Here is an 18,959-nt window from a genome sequence, read left to right as displayed (position 1 = left end):
TAACACGCACGTGTTTTATGGTTGCAATCTGTCGGAGAGTGGCGGTGGTTACTTTAGCTCTCCAAGATGGTGGCCACTGGTTTCCTTGGTGGAGTTTCCGTTGTGGGGGATAGAACTGTACTGCTTCCTTCCCCATCTGAAATCCCGAACTCAGCCCGGGGCTCAGTGAGGGCTCAGCCGGCAGGATTCCACAGACTCCGCAGCAACGTTTCTCTCTGCTTGCTGGCCGCTTCTCAGCGATGCCCCGCCGTCTGTAGCCGCATGGCGGGCCGCACGGATTAGTCAGCCCGGATCTCCGGTCGCACAGTTGGCTCGTGTTTGAGACTCAATTACTGGATCTCGGTGCTGGAAATCCTTCCTCTAGGTTTTGGTGCACCCCCATTTTGCTGTAAGTTCCTAACAAGATAGTTTTTTTGTCTTTGTTCTAACTCGTTATTCACCCGCACAGTGGCGCGGTACACGGGGTGTGATGCATTCTATTCGAGGCCATCTTCAGACTAGACTAATGGTTTTTCAATGTTTCAGCCTAAGATGAAGAAAATGGCAAGGACATCTGGTCCCTCTAGTTTCATAGACATTCTGCTATAATGCAATATATTTTTCTCAATCACTGTGCTGTTAAAAATTGAGAAATAAAAACCATGGGACTTACAGGGAAAGGGATAGGGCACTGCATCCAACAACTTTTTGTGACAAAAAGACAGAAACCTGGTAAGATCCATAGCACAGTCTTATACATATTAAAAGGTTAAGCAATATGTAAACACTATAATAAATATGGCATTTTAAATTGAAAAAGATTAGAAGTTTGCTTGTTGAAATGGGCATTGGAAGAGTTGAAGCTTGCCAATTGTTAGTTATGTGGATTCAGACAGAAAATTGTAACACCTGATGTGGATGACTGTGGTTCCTAACATGAAGTAGTGGGTCCATTTCTGTGTGTGTGTGTGTGTGTGTGTGTGTGTGTGTGTGTGTGTGTGTGTGTTCTGTATTCCTATGCAGTTTGGTTTATCTGGGTGCAATTTTCCTATTATTATGGACATTATTTTATTTAAGTACACGCAATTCACATTGCATTCAGCTTGTTTCCTAACGTATCAGTTGCTTTGGAACAAGTATAAAAGACTTGACCAGAAACTTTGCAGAACAACATATGAATTACCAACCAGCACATGAAAAGGCACTGAACATCTTTAGTCATTAGGGAAAAAGGTAAATTAAAACACAATGAGATGTTACTTTACACTCAATAGAGTGACTAAAATGAAAAAGACTGACACCAAGTACTAAGTTTGAGGACATGGAGTAACCAGAACTGTCATAATTTGCTGATGAGAGTTTAAAATTGTTCTGTCACTTTGAAAAACAGTTTGGCAGTTTTTAAATGATGTTAAATATACACTTAGACTGTATCACCCTGCATTTCTGTTTCTAAATGTTTATTCAAGAAAGATGAAAAGGCACTATCTACCAAGAGACTGTGTATATTAATGTTCATAGTAGTTTTATTAATAATAGTTCAAACCTGGAAACAATCCTAATATCTTTTAAGAGATATTTGGGTAAACACATTGTGAAACATTCATTCAATGGCATGCTACTCAGCAACAAAAAGGACCTAATTACTGATGTGCAGTAACATGAATGATTCTCAAAAGCATTATGCTAAGTGAAAGATGATAGATTATAGAACACTGGTTTTATTTATATGACTTTTTTTTTTAACAGACTAAACTAATCTCTGGTGTTACAGATCATATCAGTGATTGGGTGGGAAGGAGGGAAATGAATGCAAGAGGTACAAAATAACTTTTGGCAGAGTGGGAAGAGAGGGTCAATGGTAATATTCTGTTACCTGGTTTGGGATAAAGCTCTACTAACTGTGTTCTTAAATTCCTGTGTTTCATTGTATATGAATTATATCCCGGTGAAGATTTTAAAAATTATTATTGAGACTAGATGCAGTAGTGGATGCCTTTGGTCCCAGCAAGCCCGAGGCAGGAGGATTGCAACTTTGAGGCTAGTCTCAGCAACTTGGTGAGACCCTGTCTCAAAATAAAAAATAAAAAGGGCTGGGAATGTAGCTCTGTGGTAAAGCATCTCTGGGTTCAGTCCTCAGCAATACACACACACACACACACACACACACACACCCACCCACCTATTGAGAGAGGTGAGAACATTCATGGCCTCTGTCTTGTGAACTTTCAGGGCACTGTCACCCAAGAATATGCCAATAGACATTATAATACTGCCAAATAAATGTCATAATTGAGTCAAGGATAAGGATATTGTTACCTTAACCCTGGCTTAGAGAAAGGGCAAGATTTCTGGAGGAAGTGATGTAGAAACTGTATCTGAAGACCAAGGAGGGTTTTTTGGTGGGGGTAGGAGGCAGTTTAAAAGTGGTTAGGTGATACATGGAGAAAGAATGTTCTATGCAGAGGAAATAGTGTGAGGACACAGATATAGCTGAAAGAACTCAAAGAATGTTGAAGGAAATGAGATAAAATCATTGGAGCTGGAGTGTGGGGTTAGTGTGTAGAAGGAATAGGGTGAAATGGTAATGAGAAATTATGCCAGATAGGTTAACAGAGACCAGAGTAATTTAGAATCTTGAAGACTTTAGAATCAGTTTGATTTTATCCTAAAACTAGGACCATGTGAAATGAGAACATTAGGTTTGCATTTTAGGACAATCACTCTGATTGTAAAAAATGATTTGTGGGTAAGACTGTAGGAGTAGGGCCCAGTTAAAGAGATTTTTTTAGAAACCACCAATAGATCTTAGTCTGGTCAAAGAAAACGGCAGTGGGGATGTTGAAAGTGAGCAAATTACAGATCTATTTAGAATGTAAACTAAACAGAGCTAGATTAGAAATGGAAGATGAGAAATCATTGGTTTATTTTTGAATTTGTTGAATTTCACATGTTTTTGTGGAACATTCTACTAGATTTGTATGTGTCTGAAGATGGAATAAGGTAATCTTATTCAGAGTGAGCATGAAAAAGTGAAGAAGTCCTAGGCTAGAAATTGAAAAGGGAATGTGCTTAAGAGGTTAAGAATACATAAGAGAAAAATGAGAAGTGGCAGTAACAAGAATCTTGTAGATGACTGCTTCATGTAGAATAGTCATAGGTGTTAGATATTTAGTGAGTGCTTAAAACAGATAAAGATCAAAAGGTATAATTGTTGACCTTGGAGAGAGCAGCTGCAGTGGAGTGCTTAAGGGTAATAATCATATTGTGGTAGATTCATAAGAGGTAAAGGGACCTTGGTGAGTATAAAGGTTGAATGTAAAGGGGAGATGAGATAGAAGGCTGTAGCCAAAGAGAACTTGAAGTTGAGGGAACCAGTTTGGTTTTTGTTTGGGGTAGCTGTTACTATGTTTCAAGATAAAAGAACACTGTTAGAAACCAGTCATTAAGAGAGAAAAATCATTGAAGATAACTATGGAAAGGGAAAGGATTAATTAATTGGGCCAGGTTCCAAAGGTTCAGTAAATGGGATCTGGGAAACAGGAAGAGAGATATCCCATAGATTTTTAACAGGAGGAAAAGAGATGGTTGATTATAGGTAATTGTGTAGATTGTATCTTGGTAGAATTAGAAAATTAAGAAATATTAACAGGTTTTGGTGTATTGATTTTTAGCATTGTTTCAATTAACTTAGCTTCTTTTTTATAATACACTCTTTTAAAGTAAACTTTAAAAATGTTACCTCATTTTTCTGTCTAAATGTTGAACCAACTTTTAGAGATAACTCAGTAATAACATTGCTATGCTTTGGCAACTTCAGCTTGTTTAATCAGATGTTGGATTTTTCAGAGGTGACAAGGAAAATGCATTTTTGGCTTTGCTTTATTGTTTTAACAGAGTACCCTGTGTCTGCCGTGTTACTAATAAGTTGAATGCCTTTTTTCTTTCTTTTAACATTATTCATTCTCTCTAATGCATCTGGACACATTCCAAACAGTCTGGATTAATATTTTCATTAAACAATACAAGTAATAATATCTAAGTAAATGGGGCTTTTCAGATTACTTTTGTAAAAGTGAAATTAAGTTTGATTTATTGTGGGTCTGACTTGGAAGATTAATGAAAGAGAGTAAACATGATGTCTGAGTTACCACCTTTATCTAGAAGAATTTGTTTGGATTGAAAATAAATGCACTTATATACAATGGCTAATGCACGTTAGAAAAGATTAGAAATGTAATGAATCAAGGGTCTGTTTTTAGTTTCATTGTGAAGTTTTTTAAAAGACTTTCCATTCCCATCTCAAGCTAATCATAGACAGAGGAGCATTTCATGAGTAGAAGCTGTGGGGCTTAAGCTAAGACATCTATCACTTTCTTCTTTGCCACAATCAATTTAACTGCCTTCGTTGCTTAAGTAGACCTCTCCTTTTTCTGCTATTGCTCTTATTTCCCTTAACTTCATATAATTTATGACCTCAATGCCTTCCTATATATAAAGGTGGACATTCTGTTAAGGGTATACACAAAATATCTGCACACTCTCGATAGAACTTTCTTTTGCTATAAAGTGTGTTCATTTATAGTTGTAAGCTATCATTTATAGTTGTGAGACATTCTTTAAGCATAGGTAGTGTGGTGATGAGTAGCTAGGCTAAGCAAAAGTTACCCCCAATGGTGTTTTATTTGAGGCTTCTCCAACCACTGTTTTGAGAGATCTAACTGCTTCCCCCTCCCATAATCAACTTGTACATAAAATTTTAAGAAATATATGAGTAGTACTTAAATAGGCAAAAATTTTTTTTTCCTTTGGAATAAGACCATTTATATTTTCAGCCACTAATTTATAATATCAAACTATAAGCAATAGGCTAGAGAATGAATGATATCTAAAAGATAATTTTAGAGTTTACTTTTATTTTTATTTGTATGTTTTGTGGTTCTGGAGATCTATCCATGCTCTCAGACATAGTAGCAAGTGTACTACATTGACCTACATTCCCAACTCAAGGCTCAGTTTTTAAAATGACAAATAAAAATTGTATCTTTGTTTTGAAATTGAAAAACATTTTTAAATTTATAGATTAATTATACCAAAATTAATATTTTCCAGAAATTATTAAAAATTGTGTCTTATGTTTATAATACACTGAACTTCTTTTCTAATTCTGTGACTTTAGGTTTTAGGGGTTGCTTTATAGGCTTGGAATGGAAAGCAATTGAACTTAAATAGAAATACCTACTTAAATAGAAATAATAATGCTGATTACTTTGAATGTAATGGTCGATACACGTGTAATATATCAAGTGAAGTCACAGAATGTGACTTTAGCCATTTTACTTTAAGAACAACTTTTAAACAATTTTATTGAGGTAATTGATGAATAGTAAACTCAACATACAGTATATACTTTAATAAAAGTTTATACCATACTTTATGTATTCACTTGTTGATTATTTGGGCTATTAAAATAAAGTTGTTGTGAACATTTATGTACAAGTCTTTGTATAGGAATATACTTTAATTTCTCTTAAATACATAGTTGTAAAATGACTGGTTCAGATGGTAGGTGTGTGGTTACCCTTTTTAAGGATTATCAACCTTTTTTAAGTTGGTAGAAGAACTACCAACTTCTCCAAACTAGTTACACTATTTTACATTCCCATCATTGGTATGAGGGAGTCCCATTCTACATCCTTTCAACTCTTGATGTGGTTAGTTGAAAAGCTGTTTTTTAAATTATTGCACTCCTTTTCTGTGTTTTTACAAATATATGTAAGAATTATTTGGGAAAAGTGCAAAATGTCACAAATAGCTAATGATTTTAAAGTTAAGTTAAACAAGTATTTGTGGTTATTGTGAAGGTAAATATTGGAAAATTCAGGGATACAGTTCTCTTTATAAAGGCAAAATTGTGGTGTGTATATCTGTTTTTATATGTTTTTTTTTTCCCCCTTTGATAGAGTTTTCCAGAGAAAGACCTTCTGCACTGTCCATCTAAGGATGCAATTGAAGCTCATTTTATGTCTTGTATGAAAGAAGCGGATGCTTTAAAGCATAAAAGTCAAGTAATCAATGAAATGCAGAAAAAAGATCATAAGCAGCTTTGGATGGGACTACAAAATGGTAACTATAGCAGTTTTTAATTTCAGAGTACCACTTTATAAAACATGATAAAACCATAACCATGTAAACAAGTGATATATTTTAGAATTGGTGCTTCAAGTTAATTCTAGCCTTCATGCCCACATTTTCACAGTGGCTACTTTTAGTCATACCTTATATTATACCCTCCCAATATTCCTCTGTTCATGAATTCTCTAGCAGTAGACTTAAATACTTAAGTCACTTATTCTGTGACTTAAGACAACATAAACTTTGTTTTAGCTTCTGAAGAAAATGCCATTACTGGTAGTATTTCTTCCTCATTCCTTAGGTATTACCCTTTTGGGATCACAGCTGGAAACTGTGGATGTGTTTACCATGATACCCTCTACTTGGGCACAGATCCAACTTCAGTCTATGCTTTCTCAGAACAGCAGACTTTCTTTATGCTTGCATTACTTTGTCTGCTATTCTCTGTGATTTATAAAATACCTTCACAGAAGTAGATGAGAGGAGCATGAAGCTCATCTCTGTGTTCTCCATCTTTTGGAGTTATAGATCCTTAATATTGCCTGTGTTGATTTCCTTCTACTGCCTTCACAGGGTTGGTTTAAATATACTCCTTACTTCACATGGTTACTGTGATTCAATTAGATAATACTAGTTCACTGACCGTATAGTTCAAATTTCAGTTACCATGGTATATTAACATATAATTAGTTACATAAAGTACAATTTTTATTGCTGGCTGTTTAGTCCAAGAATCATTACATAACAGTGGATGTGTTCATGATCAGTGACAAATCATATTGCTTTTTACATTGTCTGTCAGTGATTTGTCACTATGCATTAGTTATTCATGTTGTCCATAGACAGCAAAGCATGCAGATATAATGTTTCCTTGTTTCCAACAATAAGCCCATGTAACATTTTATAAACAAAAAAGAGGGAATTGGCAAGGGAACATAAATGCAGCCAAAAAACTCTGTATTGGAAACTAGAAGGTAACTGGGTAGTAGCTGGCTCTGGAAAAGTTGAGATAGCTGCCTTTCAAGAGACTGGATATGCAGCCAGAGGAACTAAATGAGGTGAACTCATTAGCATAAATAAGGAAAGTAGATTTGACATAAAGGATGAAGGAGTTCCAGAATAAATGATGTTGTTGATGTTCATATTAAAGGAACATTCAGAGATAGCCCATGATACTGAAAATACAAATGATAAAATGGTGAAAGTTGATTACAACATAGAAATACTCCAGTTCACCCAGGCTTAGGAATAAATAAAACATTCTAATCAATGTTTCTAATATTTTAAAATTACAATATAATAATCATTTTTATTTTTTATTTTTCTATATAAATTTATAACAGTTATTTTACATTTTGACAATAAATCTTAAAGATCATGCAGTAATTGTAGTTTTTTTCATTAACTAAGATTACTTTGTGGGGCTAGGGGTGTGGCTCAGTGGAAGTGCGCTTGCCTGGCATGTGTGAGACACTGGGTTCGATTCTCAGCACCACATATAAATAAATAAAATAAAGGTCTGTCACCAACTAAAAAAAATATTAAAAAAATAAAAGATTACTTTGCACAGTTTCAGTGTGCATGATCACATTTTCAGTGCAAACTACAATGCAATTAGAATATTCTATACTGTGTCTATCTTTGGTAGTTGTTTTTGGCTAAGAAATTGATAATATAAATTTTTTTCATGGCAGTAACAACTGTATTATTACAATGTCAAGAGGTACTTGTAGTTATTAAGTATTTATTAAAATTTATGCAAAATTCAGAGCATATGTAAACCTCATATAAGGTACATCTGTATTGTATGTACTGTAAATTATATTTCCTCATTTCTTTGTTATATTGATCCTTAGTTTCATGTTTATATGTCAGGCATTTTTCAATACCTGGCAGGCACTGGACTTAGTTTGTTTTTTTGGTGTGCTGGGGATTGAACCCAGGGTATTTAGCATGCTAAGCAAACACTCTGCCAACTGAGCTATATCCCTAGCCCCCCAAAATTCTTAACAAATTAAAATAGTCTACAAAACACCTTTTTATTTCTGGCTAACTAAACAGTAATTGATATTTTAGAAGACTTATGAACAAGAAGGTAGCTTAAATGGGGGTAAGCTGGGGATCATATAAAGAGAAGGGAGTTGAGAATAATTTGATCTCAGAATTGAAGTAAATGAATGGACAGAAAAGTCTTTGTTCTTGAAATATACTCTGTCTTGAGTCTGCTAAAAAGAGTTCAGGGATTCAGGAGAGAATTCTAAAAATGATTGAAATGTTTAAGTTGGTGCATTGGAGGATTGAGTGTAGAGGAAAATCCTTAAGAGTCATCAAAAGAACAAGAGTTGTCTCAAGGTTGTGGAGGTAGCTCAATAGTACACTGTTTGCTTAGCATGTTCTAGGCCCTGGGTTTGATCTCCAGCACTGCCAAAAATAAAAAAATAAAAAGGTTGTCTTAGTTCAACTAAGCTCTACTAGTAGTTCTTAAGTCATTCAACTCCATTGAATTTCGGTTTCTTCATCTGTGTTACAAGATAAGATCTGCCTTCTAGGTATCTGTAAATTATGTAAAAGCCTTTCTTTGAAAGAAAGTAAAGCTGTCTCAGTAAAAGAATTACTAGTATTATTATTATTGTTGTTGTTGTTACTGCTGCTACTGGAGATTTCACCCAGGGCCTTGCTCATGCTAAGCTTACGTTGTTAACACAGCACTACATCCAAATCCCTCAATAAAAAGAATTATTTAGAAGTTACTTTGAGACCTAAGACAAGGTGGGTAAACTGTAGATATGTGACAAATGCCAGTTTTCTTAAATTAAGATTTCCTAGAATCCAGCTATAAACATTCTGTACCTACGTTTATGCTACCATAGCAGAATTAAATAGTTGTGACAGGTTATGTGGCCCACAAGCTTAATGTATTATTACCGGTCCTTTTAAGTAAATTTTGTGAAGCCACAGTGGCCTCATCAAACCCACAGCAAATATTTATCATTGACTTAAACCATGAATCAAAAGATCACATGCTCAGAACTTGGGAAAACAATAATCAGACATAGACTGACAACTGACATTTTTGCTATTGTTTAGGCATCAAGTTTCTTTTCTATATTTCTGTCTTAGGTTATATTCTTTCTTCAGTGTGACTATTATAAAGTTAACTTTACTAAATTAGACTTTATTAAATTAATTTTAAAATGGAGTTTAATTAGATCTAACTTAATGGTGTTTGGTTATACATACTTTATTTCTGTTTGTTTGGAGCTGTAAGTTATTTTTCTGAGTATTATACTTGGTTTCATTTGTGGTAATTAAGACTGAACTTACACTACTCAGAGACCATTGAGAGGTATGCCGTGATACTGGAGTACTTTTTATTTATTTTATGTTTCTTTAAAATTAAGATATTTTTTATTGGTTGTTCAAAACCTTACAAAGCTCTTGACATATCATATTTCATGCATTAGCTTCAAGTGAGTTATGAACTCCCATTTTTACCCCAAATACAGATTGCAGAATCACATCGGTTACACATCCACATTTTTACATAATGCCATACTAGTAACTGTTGCATTCTGCTACCTTTCCTATCCTCTACTATCCCCCCTCCCCTCCCCTCCCATCTTCTCTTTCTATCCCATCTACTGTAATTCATTTCTCTCCTTGTTTATTTTCCAATTCCCCTCACAACCTCTTATATGTAATTTTGTATAGCAATGAGGGTCTCTCTCCATTTCCATGCAATTCCCCTTTTCTCTCCCTTTCCCTCCCACCTCATGTCTCTGTTTAATGTTAATCTTTTCTTCCTGCTCTTCCTCCCTTCTCTATTCTTAGTTGCTCTCATTATATCAAAGAAGACATTTGGTATTTGTTTTTTAGGGATTGGCTAGCTTCACTAAGCATAATCTGCTCTAGTGCCATCCATTTCCCTGTGAATTCCATGATTTTGTCATTTTTTAGTGCTGCGTAATACACCATAGTGTATAGATGCCACATTTTTTAATCCATTCATCCATTGAAGGGCATCTGTGTTGGTTCCACAATCTAGCTATTGTGAATTGCGCTGCTGTGAACATCCATGTGGCAGTATCCCTGTAGTACGCTCTTTTAAGGTCTTCAGGGAATAGTCCGAGAAGGGCAATAGCAGGGTCACATGGTGGTTCCATTCCCAGCTTTCCCAGGAATCTCCATACTGCTTTCCAAATTGGCCTCACCAATTTGCAGTCCCACCAGCAATGTACAAGAGTACCCTTTTCCCCACATCCTCTCCAGCACTTGTTGTTGTTTGACTTCATAATGGCTGCCAATCTTACTGGAGTGAGATGGTATCTTAGGGTGGTTTTGATTTGCATTTCTCTGATTGCTAGAGATGGTGAGCAGTTTTTCGTGTACTTGTTGATTGATTGTATGTCCTCCTCTGAGAAGTGTCTGTTCAGGTCCTTGGCCCATTTGTTGATTGGGTTATTTGTTGTCTTATTGTCTAATTTTTTGAGTTCTTTATATACTCTGGATATTAGGGCTCTATCTGAAGTGTGAGGAGTAAAACTTTGTTCCCATGATGTAGGCTCCCTATTTACCTCTCTTATTGTTTCTCTTGCTGTGAAAAAACTTTTTAGTTTGAGTAAGTCCCATTTGTTGATTCTTGCTATTAACTCTTGTGCTATGGGTGTCCTATTAAGGAATTTGGAGCCCGACCCCACAATATGTAGATTGGAGCCAACTTTTTCTTCTATCAGACGCAGAGTCTCTGATTTGATATCAAGGTCCTTGATCCATTTTGAGTTAACCTTTGTGCATGGTGAGAGGAGGGGATTCAGTTTCATTTTGTTGCATATGGATTTCCAGTTTTCCTAACACCATTTGTTGAAGATGCTATCCTTCCTCCATTGCATGCTTTTAGCCCCTTTATCAAATATAAGATAGTTGTAACTTTGTGGATTAGTCTCTGTATCCTCTATTCTGTACCATTGGACCGGCCTGTTTTGGTACCAGTACCATGCTGTTTTTGTTACTATTGCTCTGTAATATAGTTTGAAATCTGGTATTGCTATACCGCCTGATTCATATTTCCTGCTTAGAATTGCTTTTGCTATTCTGGGTCTTTTATTTTTCCATATGAATTTCATGATTGCTTTATCTATTTCTACAAGCAATGCCATATCACCATTTTGATGATGTTAGTTCTGCCTATCCTTGAACAGGGAATATTTTTCCATCTTCTAAGATCTTCTACTTCTCTCTTTAGGGTTCTGTCGTTTTCATTGTATAAATCGTGGACCTCTTTTGTTAGGTTGATTCCCAAGTATTTTATTTTTTTTTTTTTATGAGGATATTGTGAATGGGGTGTTTTTCCTCATTTTCGATTCAGAAGTTTTGTCGCTGATATACAGGAATGCTTTGATTTATGTGTGTTGATTTTATATCCTGCCACTTTGCTGAATTCATTTATTAGTTCTAGTAGTTTCTTTGTAGACCCTTTTGGGTCTTCTAGGTATAGAATCATGTCATCTGCAAATAGTGATAATTTAAGTTCTTCTTTTCCAATTTTTATGCCTTTAATTTCTTTCGTCTGTCTAATTGCTCTGGCCAGTGTTTCGAGAACTATATTGAATAGAAGTGGAGATAGAGGGCATCCCTGTCTTGTTCCGGATTTTAGAGGGAATGGCTTCAATTTTTCTCCATTCAGAATGATGCTAGCCTGAGGCTTAGCATAGATAGCTTTTACAATGTCAAGGTAAGTTCCTGTTATCCCTAGTTTTTCTAATGTTTTGAACATAAAGGGATGCTGTACTTTGTCAAATGCTTTTTCTGCGTCTATTGAGATGATCATATGGTTCTTATCTTTAAGTCTGTTGATGTGGTGAATAACATTTATTGACTTCCGTATGTTGAACTATCCTTGCATCCCAGGAAGGAATCCTACTTGATCATGGTGCACAATTTTTTTGATGTGCCTTTGTATCCGATTCGCCAGAATTTTATTGAGGACTTTTGCATCTAGGTTCATTAGAGATATTGGTCTGTAGTTTCTTTCTTTGAGGTGTCTTTGTCTGGTTTCGGAATCAATGTGATGTTGCCCTCATAGAATGAATTTGGAAGAGCTCCCTCTTTTTCTATTTCCTGAAATAACTCGAAAAGTATTGGTATTAATTCTTCTTTAAAGGTTTTGTAAAACTCCGCTGTATACCCATCCGGTCCTGGGCTTTTCTTGGTTGGTAGTCTTTTGATTGCGTCTTCAATTTCATCCATTGATATTGGTCTGTTCAAATTGTGTGTATCCTCCTGACTCAGTCTGGGCAAATCATATGTCTTAAGAAATTTATCGATATCTTCACTATCTTCTATTTTATTGTAATATAGGTTTTGAAAATAATTTCTAATTGTCTTCTGTATTTCTGTAGCATCTGTTGTGATATTGCCTTTTTCATCCCATATGTTAGTAATTTGAGTTCTCTCTCTTCTTCTCTTCGTTAGCATGGCTAAGGGTCTGTCAATCTTGTTTATTTTTTCGAAGAACCAACTTTTAGTTTTGTTAATTTTTTCAATAGTTTCTTTTGTTTCAATTTCGTTGATTTCCGCTCTGATTTTAATTATTTCTTGCCTTCTGCTGCATTTGCTGTTGTTTTGCTCTTCCTTTTCTAGGGCTTTGAGATGAAGTGTGAGCTCATTTATTTGTTGGTTTTTCCTTTTTTTGAAGAATGACCTCCAGGCGATGAATTTCCCTCTTAAAACTGCTTTCATTGTGTCCCATAGATTCCAATAAGTTGTGTCTGTATTTTCATTTATCTCTAAGAATTTTTTGATTTCCTCCTTTATGTCTTCTGTAACCCCTTGATCATTCAGTAACATATTGTTCATTTTTCATGTGATATTGGCTTTTCCCTTCCTTCTTTTATCATTGATTTCCAGTTTCATTCCATTATGATCAGATAAAATGCATGGTATTATCTCCACCCCTTTATATTTACTGAGGGTTGCCCTATGGCATAATATATGGTCTGTTTTTGAGAAGGATCCATGTGCTGCTGAGAAAAAAGTCTATCCACTTGATGATGGTTGATATATTCTATATATGTCAGTTAAGTCTAGGTTATTGATTGTGATATTGAGTTCTATAGTTTCTTTATTCAACTTTTGTTTGGAGGATCTGTCCAATGGTGAAAGAGGTGTGTTGAAGTCACCCATAATTATTGTGTTGTGGTGTATTTGATTCTTGAACTTGAGGAGAATTTGTTTTATGAACGTCGCAGCACCATTATTTGGTGCATAAATATTGATAATTGTTATATCTTGTTGTTGAATGGTTCCTTTGAACAGTATATAATGTCCTTCCTTATCCCTTTGGATTAACTTAGTCTTGAAGTTGATTTTATTCGATATGAGGATGGCCACCCCTGCTTGCTTACGAGGACCGTGTGCGTGGTATATTTTTTCCCTACCTTTCACCTTCAGCCTGTGTATGTCTTTTCCAGTCAGATGTGTCTCCTGGAGACAGCATATTGTTGGATTTGTTTTTTTAATCCATGTTACCAGCCTATGTCGCTTTATTGGAGTGCTTAAACCATTAACGTTTAGAGTTACTATTGATATATGGTTTGTACTTCCAGCCATGTTTGATTATTTATCTCTTTTTTTTTTAATTTAGTTTGTTTCTCCATGATTAGCTTCCCCCCCTCCGTCTGTCTTTACTGAGGTACTTCCCACTGTTGGCTTTGGTTATTGTTTTTCATTTCTTCCTCGTGTAGTGTTTTTCTCAAGATGCTTTGCAATGCTGGTTTTCTGGCTGCAAATTCTTCTAGCTTTTGTTTATCGTGAAAGATTTTTATTTCGTTGTCGTACCTGAAGCTTAATTTTTCTGGATACAGAATTCTTGGTTGGCATCCATTGTCTTTCAGTGTTTGAAATACGTTGTTCCAGGATCTTCTAGCTTCCAGCGTCTGTGATGAAAAATCCGTTGTTAACCTTATTGGTTTACCCCTGAATGTAATCTGTCTCCTTTCTCTTGTAGCTTTTAATATTTTCTCTTTTTTCTGTATATTGGATATCTTCATAACAATGTGTCTTGGCGTTGGTCTACTGTGATTTTGTGTGCTCAGTGTCCTGTATGCATCTACAATTTGTATATCTGTTTCCTTTTTTATTTCTGGAAAGTTTTCTGTAATTATTTCATTTAGTAGGTTACTCATTCCCTTGGTTTGATTCTCTATCCCTTCCTCTGTCCCGATGACTCTTAAATTTGTTTTCTTAATATTATCACATAAAAAATGTTTGAATGTTTCTCTCGTGATTTTTAACCAGCCTATCTGAGTTGGCTAGACTCTTTTCAAGATGATATATTTTGTCTTTATTATCTGACGGTCTGGCTTCTACTTGCTCCACTCTATTAGTGATACTATCATTTGAGATTTTAATTTGGTTTATAATTTCCTTCATTTCTAAGATTATTATTTGATTCTTTTTTATAATCTATCTCCTGATAAAGATGCTTAACTTCTTCTTTTATCTGTTTATGTAATTCATTCTCAATGTGTTCTTTCACTGCTTGAATTTGCTGTCTCGTATCCTCTTTAAGGTTCCATTCCATCTGTCTAAGGTATTCCTTGAGTTCTTTATATGACCATTTTCCTGTGACTCTGTATCCTCCTGAATATTTAGGCTGTCCTGCATTGTTTGTACTCCTTTTCTTCCTTGCTTTTTCATATTGCTCATGTTGCTTCTTGTTCTGTTTGACTGCTGAGTTACTGTTTTCTCCTATAAATTTATTTGATGCTTGGGAGGAAAGGTGTTAGCAGGGAAGGGAAGAAGTCACCAAAGAGAATGAGAGTAAGCAGGTAGAATTCAAGGAAGGGGGAATAAGAGAAATGAAAAGACAGAAGAAAAGAAGAAAGAAAAAAAATAGAAAATTAAAAAGAATTTTTAAAAAATAATAATAGTAATAAAAATGAGAATTAAAATTAAAAAATAAAATAAAATAAAATGAATTAAAAATTTTTTTAAAAAACAACAACAACAACAAAATAAAATTTAATAAATGCAGTCTTAGAGTTCGATTCACTATTCTTCCAGTAGGTGGAGCTGTGCCCACCGGGCTGAGTTTCTCCTCTCAGTAGGCGAGAGCCTGTCACTGTGCAGCAGCTCTTCCTCCCGGACTGGGCAGGTCTCCAATCCTGAGTGCCTAGGGCCTTCTCTTGTGTCTAGTCACTTCCCCACTTTTCCTCGAGCTAGGCCCTGCTCACCGGTGACGGTCACCACGATACTGGCTACACGCCAGGTCTGCTGCTCCTGTGAGCCCTGTATTCATGAACGCCTGGGCACACTCTCCCTGTTTGCCATTCCCTCGGACCCTAAGTTTGTAGAGCTTGGGGCTGAGAACCCCTAGCGAATCTGCTTGCCCTCTGGTAGCCACGCCCCTGGAAGCTGGTGCAAGAGACCTCAGTTGTCAGCACTGGTGGGAGCAGTAGCCGGGAGTTCCGTGCCGCAGGTCCCACGCCACTCCTGATTCCCCTGTGCGGGCAGGGCTGTTCGAAGAGCCGGGCGTTCGGGGCCAGTTCACCATGTGGGCGGGGCGTTTCGCAGAGCCCGGGGAGCGGGAGTTGTTCACACGGGCTGGGGGGGGGGGTGGTCATTTGCAGCGCCATACCGCCAGAGGCAGTTCACAGAGCCAGGCCTGCGGGGGCCCAGGCAGGCAGCAGCTGTTCGTAGGTTCGCTGGGACACGTGGGCAGCGGTAGTTCTGCGGCGGCCAGCGGGATTGTGTCCCTGCTCCGCGTTGCCGAGATTCACTCGTCTGGGCAAACTAACCCCTCCAGTAGACTTACTAATTCCCGGCAGGTCTCCTTTCAGCGGAATTTTGCTAGAAGTTTCGCATGTAGGTGTATTAATGGGTCTCTCTGATCCCATTACTGCGGAGGCATTGAAAGTGCTGCCTCCTCGCCGGCCGCCATGTTGGGTCTCCAAAATTAAGATATTTTAGCTGGGTGAATGTTAACTTATAAAAAAAATATTGTGGATAAAATGCTGAAAGGTAAATTGTTAAAAGGTGTGTGTTTTCCATTCTGTTATTCTGTTTAGAGTACTCTTCCTTTTTTGTCTGTTTAACTTCTATGTGTCTTTTGACATTCATGTCTGTTATCACTTTCTATATGAAGCATTCTTTCCATTTTTTTCCTTGAATATTTATTGACCCAATTAACATGTGCCTGATACTATGCTAAGAGCTAGTTATCATCCAGCACCCATCGAACAAACATGGCCCGAGAGCTTACACATAAGTGGAAACAGAATTTCTTATGCTTTCATGCTGTCCTGACTTTTCATTTGAATGCATTTCTCCTTTTGTATTTTGTCACATTCTGTATTGTTATATGTATTATGTATTCTACTAAGCATTATACTCCTGGTTGGAGTAGATCTTATTTTTTATCCCTATCCTCTAGTCTGGTCTTATAGAGAAAGTCAGTAATGACTGAGTGACTCCTTTATTTTATTTCTTTCTGATGCTACCAGGAATAATATTAACAGCTTTACATAATGGTGTAATATTAGTATAAAAGAGAGGAAGTATGTTGTTTGCATTTATTTATGGAAATGGATTTTATGTTTAAGATTTTTTTCTCCAACAGAAGTTTCTATTTGTGAAAGATGTGTCTCCTTTTTGTTAGTATAATTGTAAACTTGTCAAAATTGAGATAACAGATGGTAAATTTATTTCATTCGGAATTGCACCTGTACAGCATAACGACTAAACAGAAATTTAAATGATTTTTTTTTTCAAATGCTAATTTTAATTTCGAAGCTCTCTGTGAAGGAGAAATAAGAAAAGCTTATGAAACCAAGAAAACTCATTTAAGGCATACTGTGCCTTTCAGTGTTTTTTATGAGTTTTCATTTTAGATTTTAAAATATTTAACCTCTCTGAAACAGTTAATAACCACAAAAGAAGAAAAGAAAGAAAGGAAAGTGGCATTTTTATATATGAGGCAGTTGTCACTACGTGTACAGGCTATTTATTTTCTATTAAATGTCATATTTTTCTTATAATCTGGAGATTTGAGGAAATTAGTATTCATAATACATGACTTTGTTTTTAGGCCTGCCTTTTCTTCTGAGTGTATATTACCATCCATAAAGTATTAAAAAAAGACAATAAATTCAGTTGATTTACAAATTAAAGGGAAGGGTTTACTATAAACATGTGGTTAGTCTTTTTAGCACTTTTTTGGCTGGGGGAGGGGATTGAACATAGGGTCTCATACATGGTAGGCAAGCAGTCTATCACTAAGATACATCCCAAACCCATTTTATTTTGTTTTGAGACAGGGTCTCACAAAGTTGCTCAGATTGGCCTTAAACTTGAAGTCCTCCTGCTTCAATCTCCCAAATAACTGAGATTACAGGCATAGGCCAGCACACCAGCTAGTTACTTGATTTTTTTTTAGAGACATCACTTGATAGCATGTCATTTAAAATTAAAAACTGTTTTCTAAGAGGAAATAGTGATTACGTATAACAAGTTCTATAATATTTTGAAAATACATTTGATTTGTAGGTAATGTAAAAGATAAGTGCAGTGGTTCTAGCTCTTTGTAGTCTTGTATGATAAAGACAGATGGGTTGTAATTTCATCTCTTTGTTTTTATTAGTGGTGTGTATATATACAGTTGAGTAAGAATTGAAATGAGATTTTCTGGGTCAGAAGTAGAGCACTGGCTGTCATCTATTCATTGTTTTATCTTTTATCACTTTTGTGATTGTGGCAGGTCATTTTTCTTTATAAGCTGGAATGGTCTTATAGATGCAAAGGTAGTAATAGTTCATGGGACTAAAATTTCAAGAACTGTAAAGCAGTAATCACGTGATAGATTTTTTTCCTGTTGATTCCAGATGGACTTCCTAGATGAAAGTTGTTATTGGTTTTTCTCTATTCTTCTCTTTTTACTAAGCAGGATATAGGTAGAAAGTAAGAGATAACTTTACAGAAATAACATAATACCATAAGAAATGGTACTATAAAACCTCTGTTTTGGTATAAAAATTCTTAAACTTAATGAACCCACTACCTATCTGTATCTTGAAACTTCCAGTTTTCCCATTTTGTTAGCATCACATACTGTCATAGGTATAGGTGCAAAAGAAGAACTGCCAATAGGAAACATAAGTGCTCTTCTTGAACCTTTTGTCTCAGTGCAAGAAAATAGTGTAATAAATCTCTATATATCAGTCAGGCCTCAGCAATTTCCAATATATAGCTTCTTTCATTTTATCTTTGACTTCTACTTCTCATCATTCTCCTACTTTTGAGTTTTTAGAAATTTTTCTTTTTTTCCCATTATATTGCGCATAGATTTTTATTCTTTACAGATTTTTAAAAAATGGTATTTAATCAAGTATTACAAATGACATTCATTGTTTCTCTTTTTCATGGTCACAAATTCAATCTTCTTTATAGGAGATTCATGCCCAGGCAGTGGCAGTATGGATTAGCTAACCAATAATAGAGCCTATGATGAGACAGGCACTGTTCTAGCACATGAAACACTAGAGTAAGACAGGTGTAGTCCTTTCCCTCAGAATTTATAGTCTAGAGGGCAGGTCAGATGTTAAACAGATTGCTGTTTAAATAATATTAAGTTTACAATTGGAGTTGTAGAGGAAAGAGGAAAGAATATAGACAAGAGGGTTGTGATGAAAATATCCCAGACTTGGCATGATGTAGGCTAGATTCAGAAGTAAGGAACTTATTAAGTTCTGGAAGCGGAATGAAGACTATTCTGACAGGAGCATGATGATCCGGAGAGTAGCAAGAAGATAATACCAAACATTAAACAAAGGCTCTATCCAGGGCCGTAT

General features: G+C 35.8%; 1 protein-coding gene across 3 annotated transcripts in view; it reads left to right on the top strand.

Moving 5' to 3' along the window:
- The window catches only part of ATG5 (autophagy related 5), a 143,937-nt gene that overhangs the window by 57,502 nt on the left and 67,476 nt on the right, over positions 1–18,959 (top strand). For all 3 annotated transcript variants that reach the window (XM_081294736.1, XM_081294737.1, XM_081294738.1), the window contains one exon: positions 5,943–6,105. In XM_081294736.1, the coding sequence (XP_081150862.1) occupies positions 5,943–6,105 (163 nt within the window). The remainder of the gene's footprint in view (positions 1–5,942; positions 6,106–18,959) is intronic.

The sequence above is a fragment of the Spermophilus citellus genome, assembly GCF_964194105.1.
Source record: "Spermophilus citellus genome assembly, chromosome: 5".
Lineage (NCBI taxonomy): Eukaryota > Metazoa > Chordata > Mammalia > Rodentia > Sciuridae > Spermophilus > Spermophilus citellus.
The sequence above is the reverse complement of the archived record's forward strand: the minus strand, read 5'-3'. Positions and strand labels throughout refer to the sequence as shown.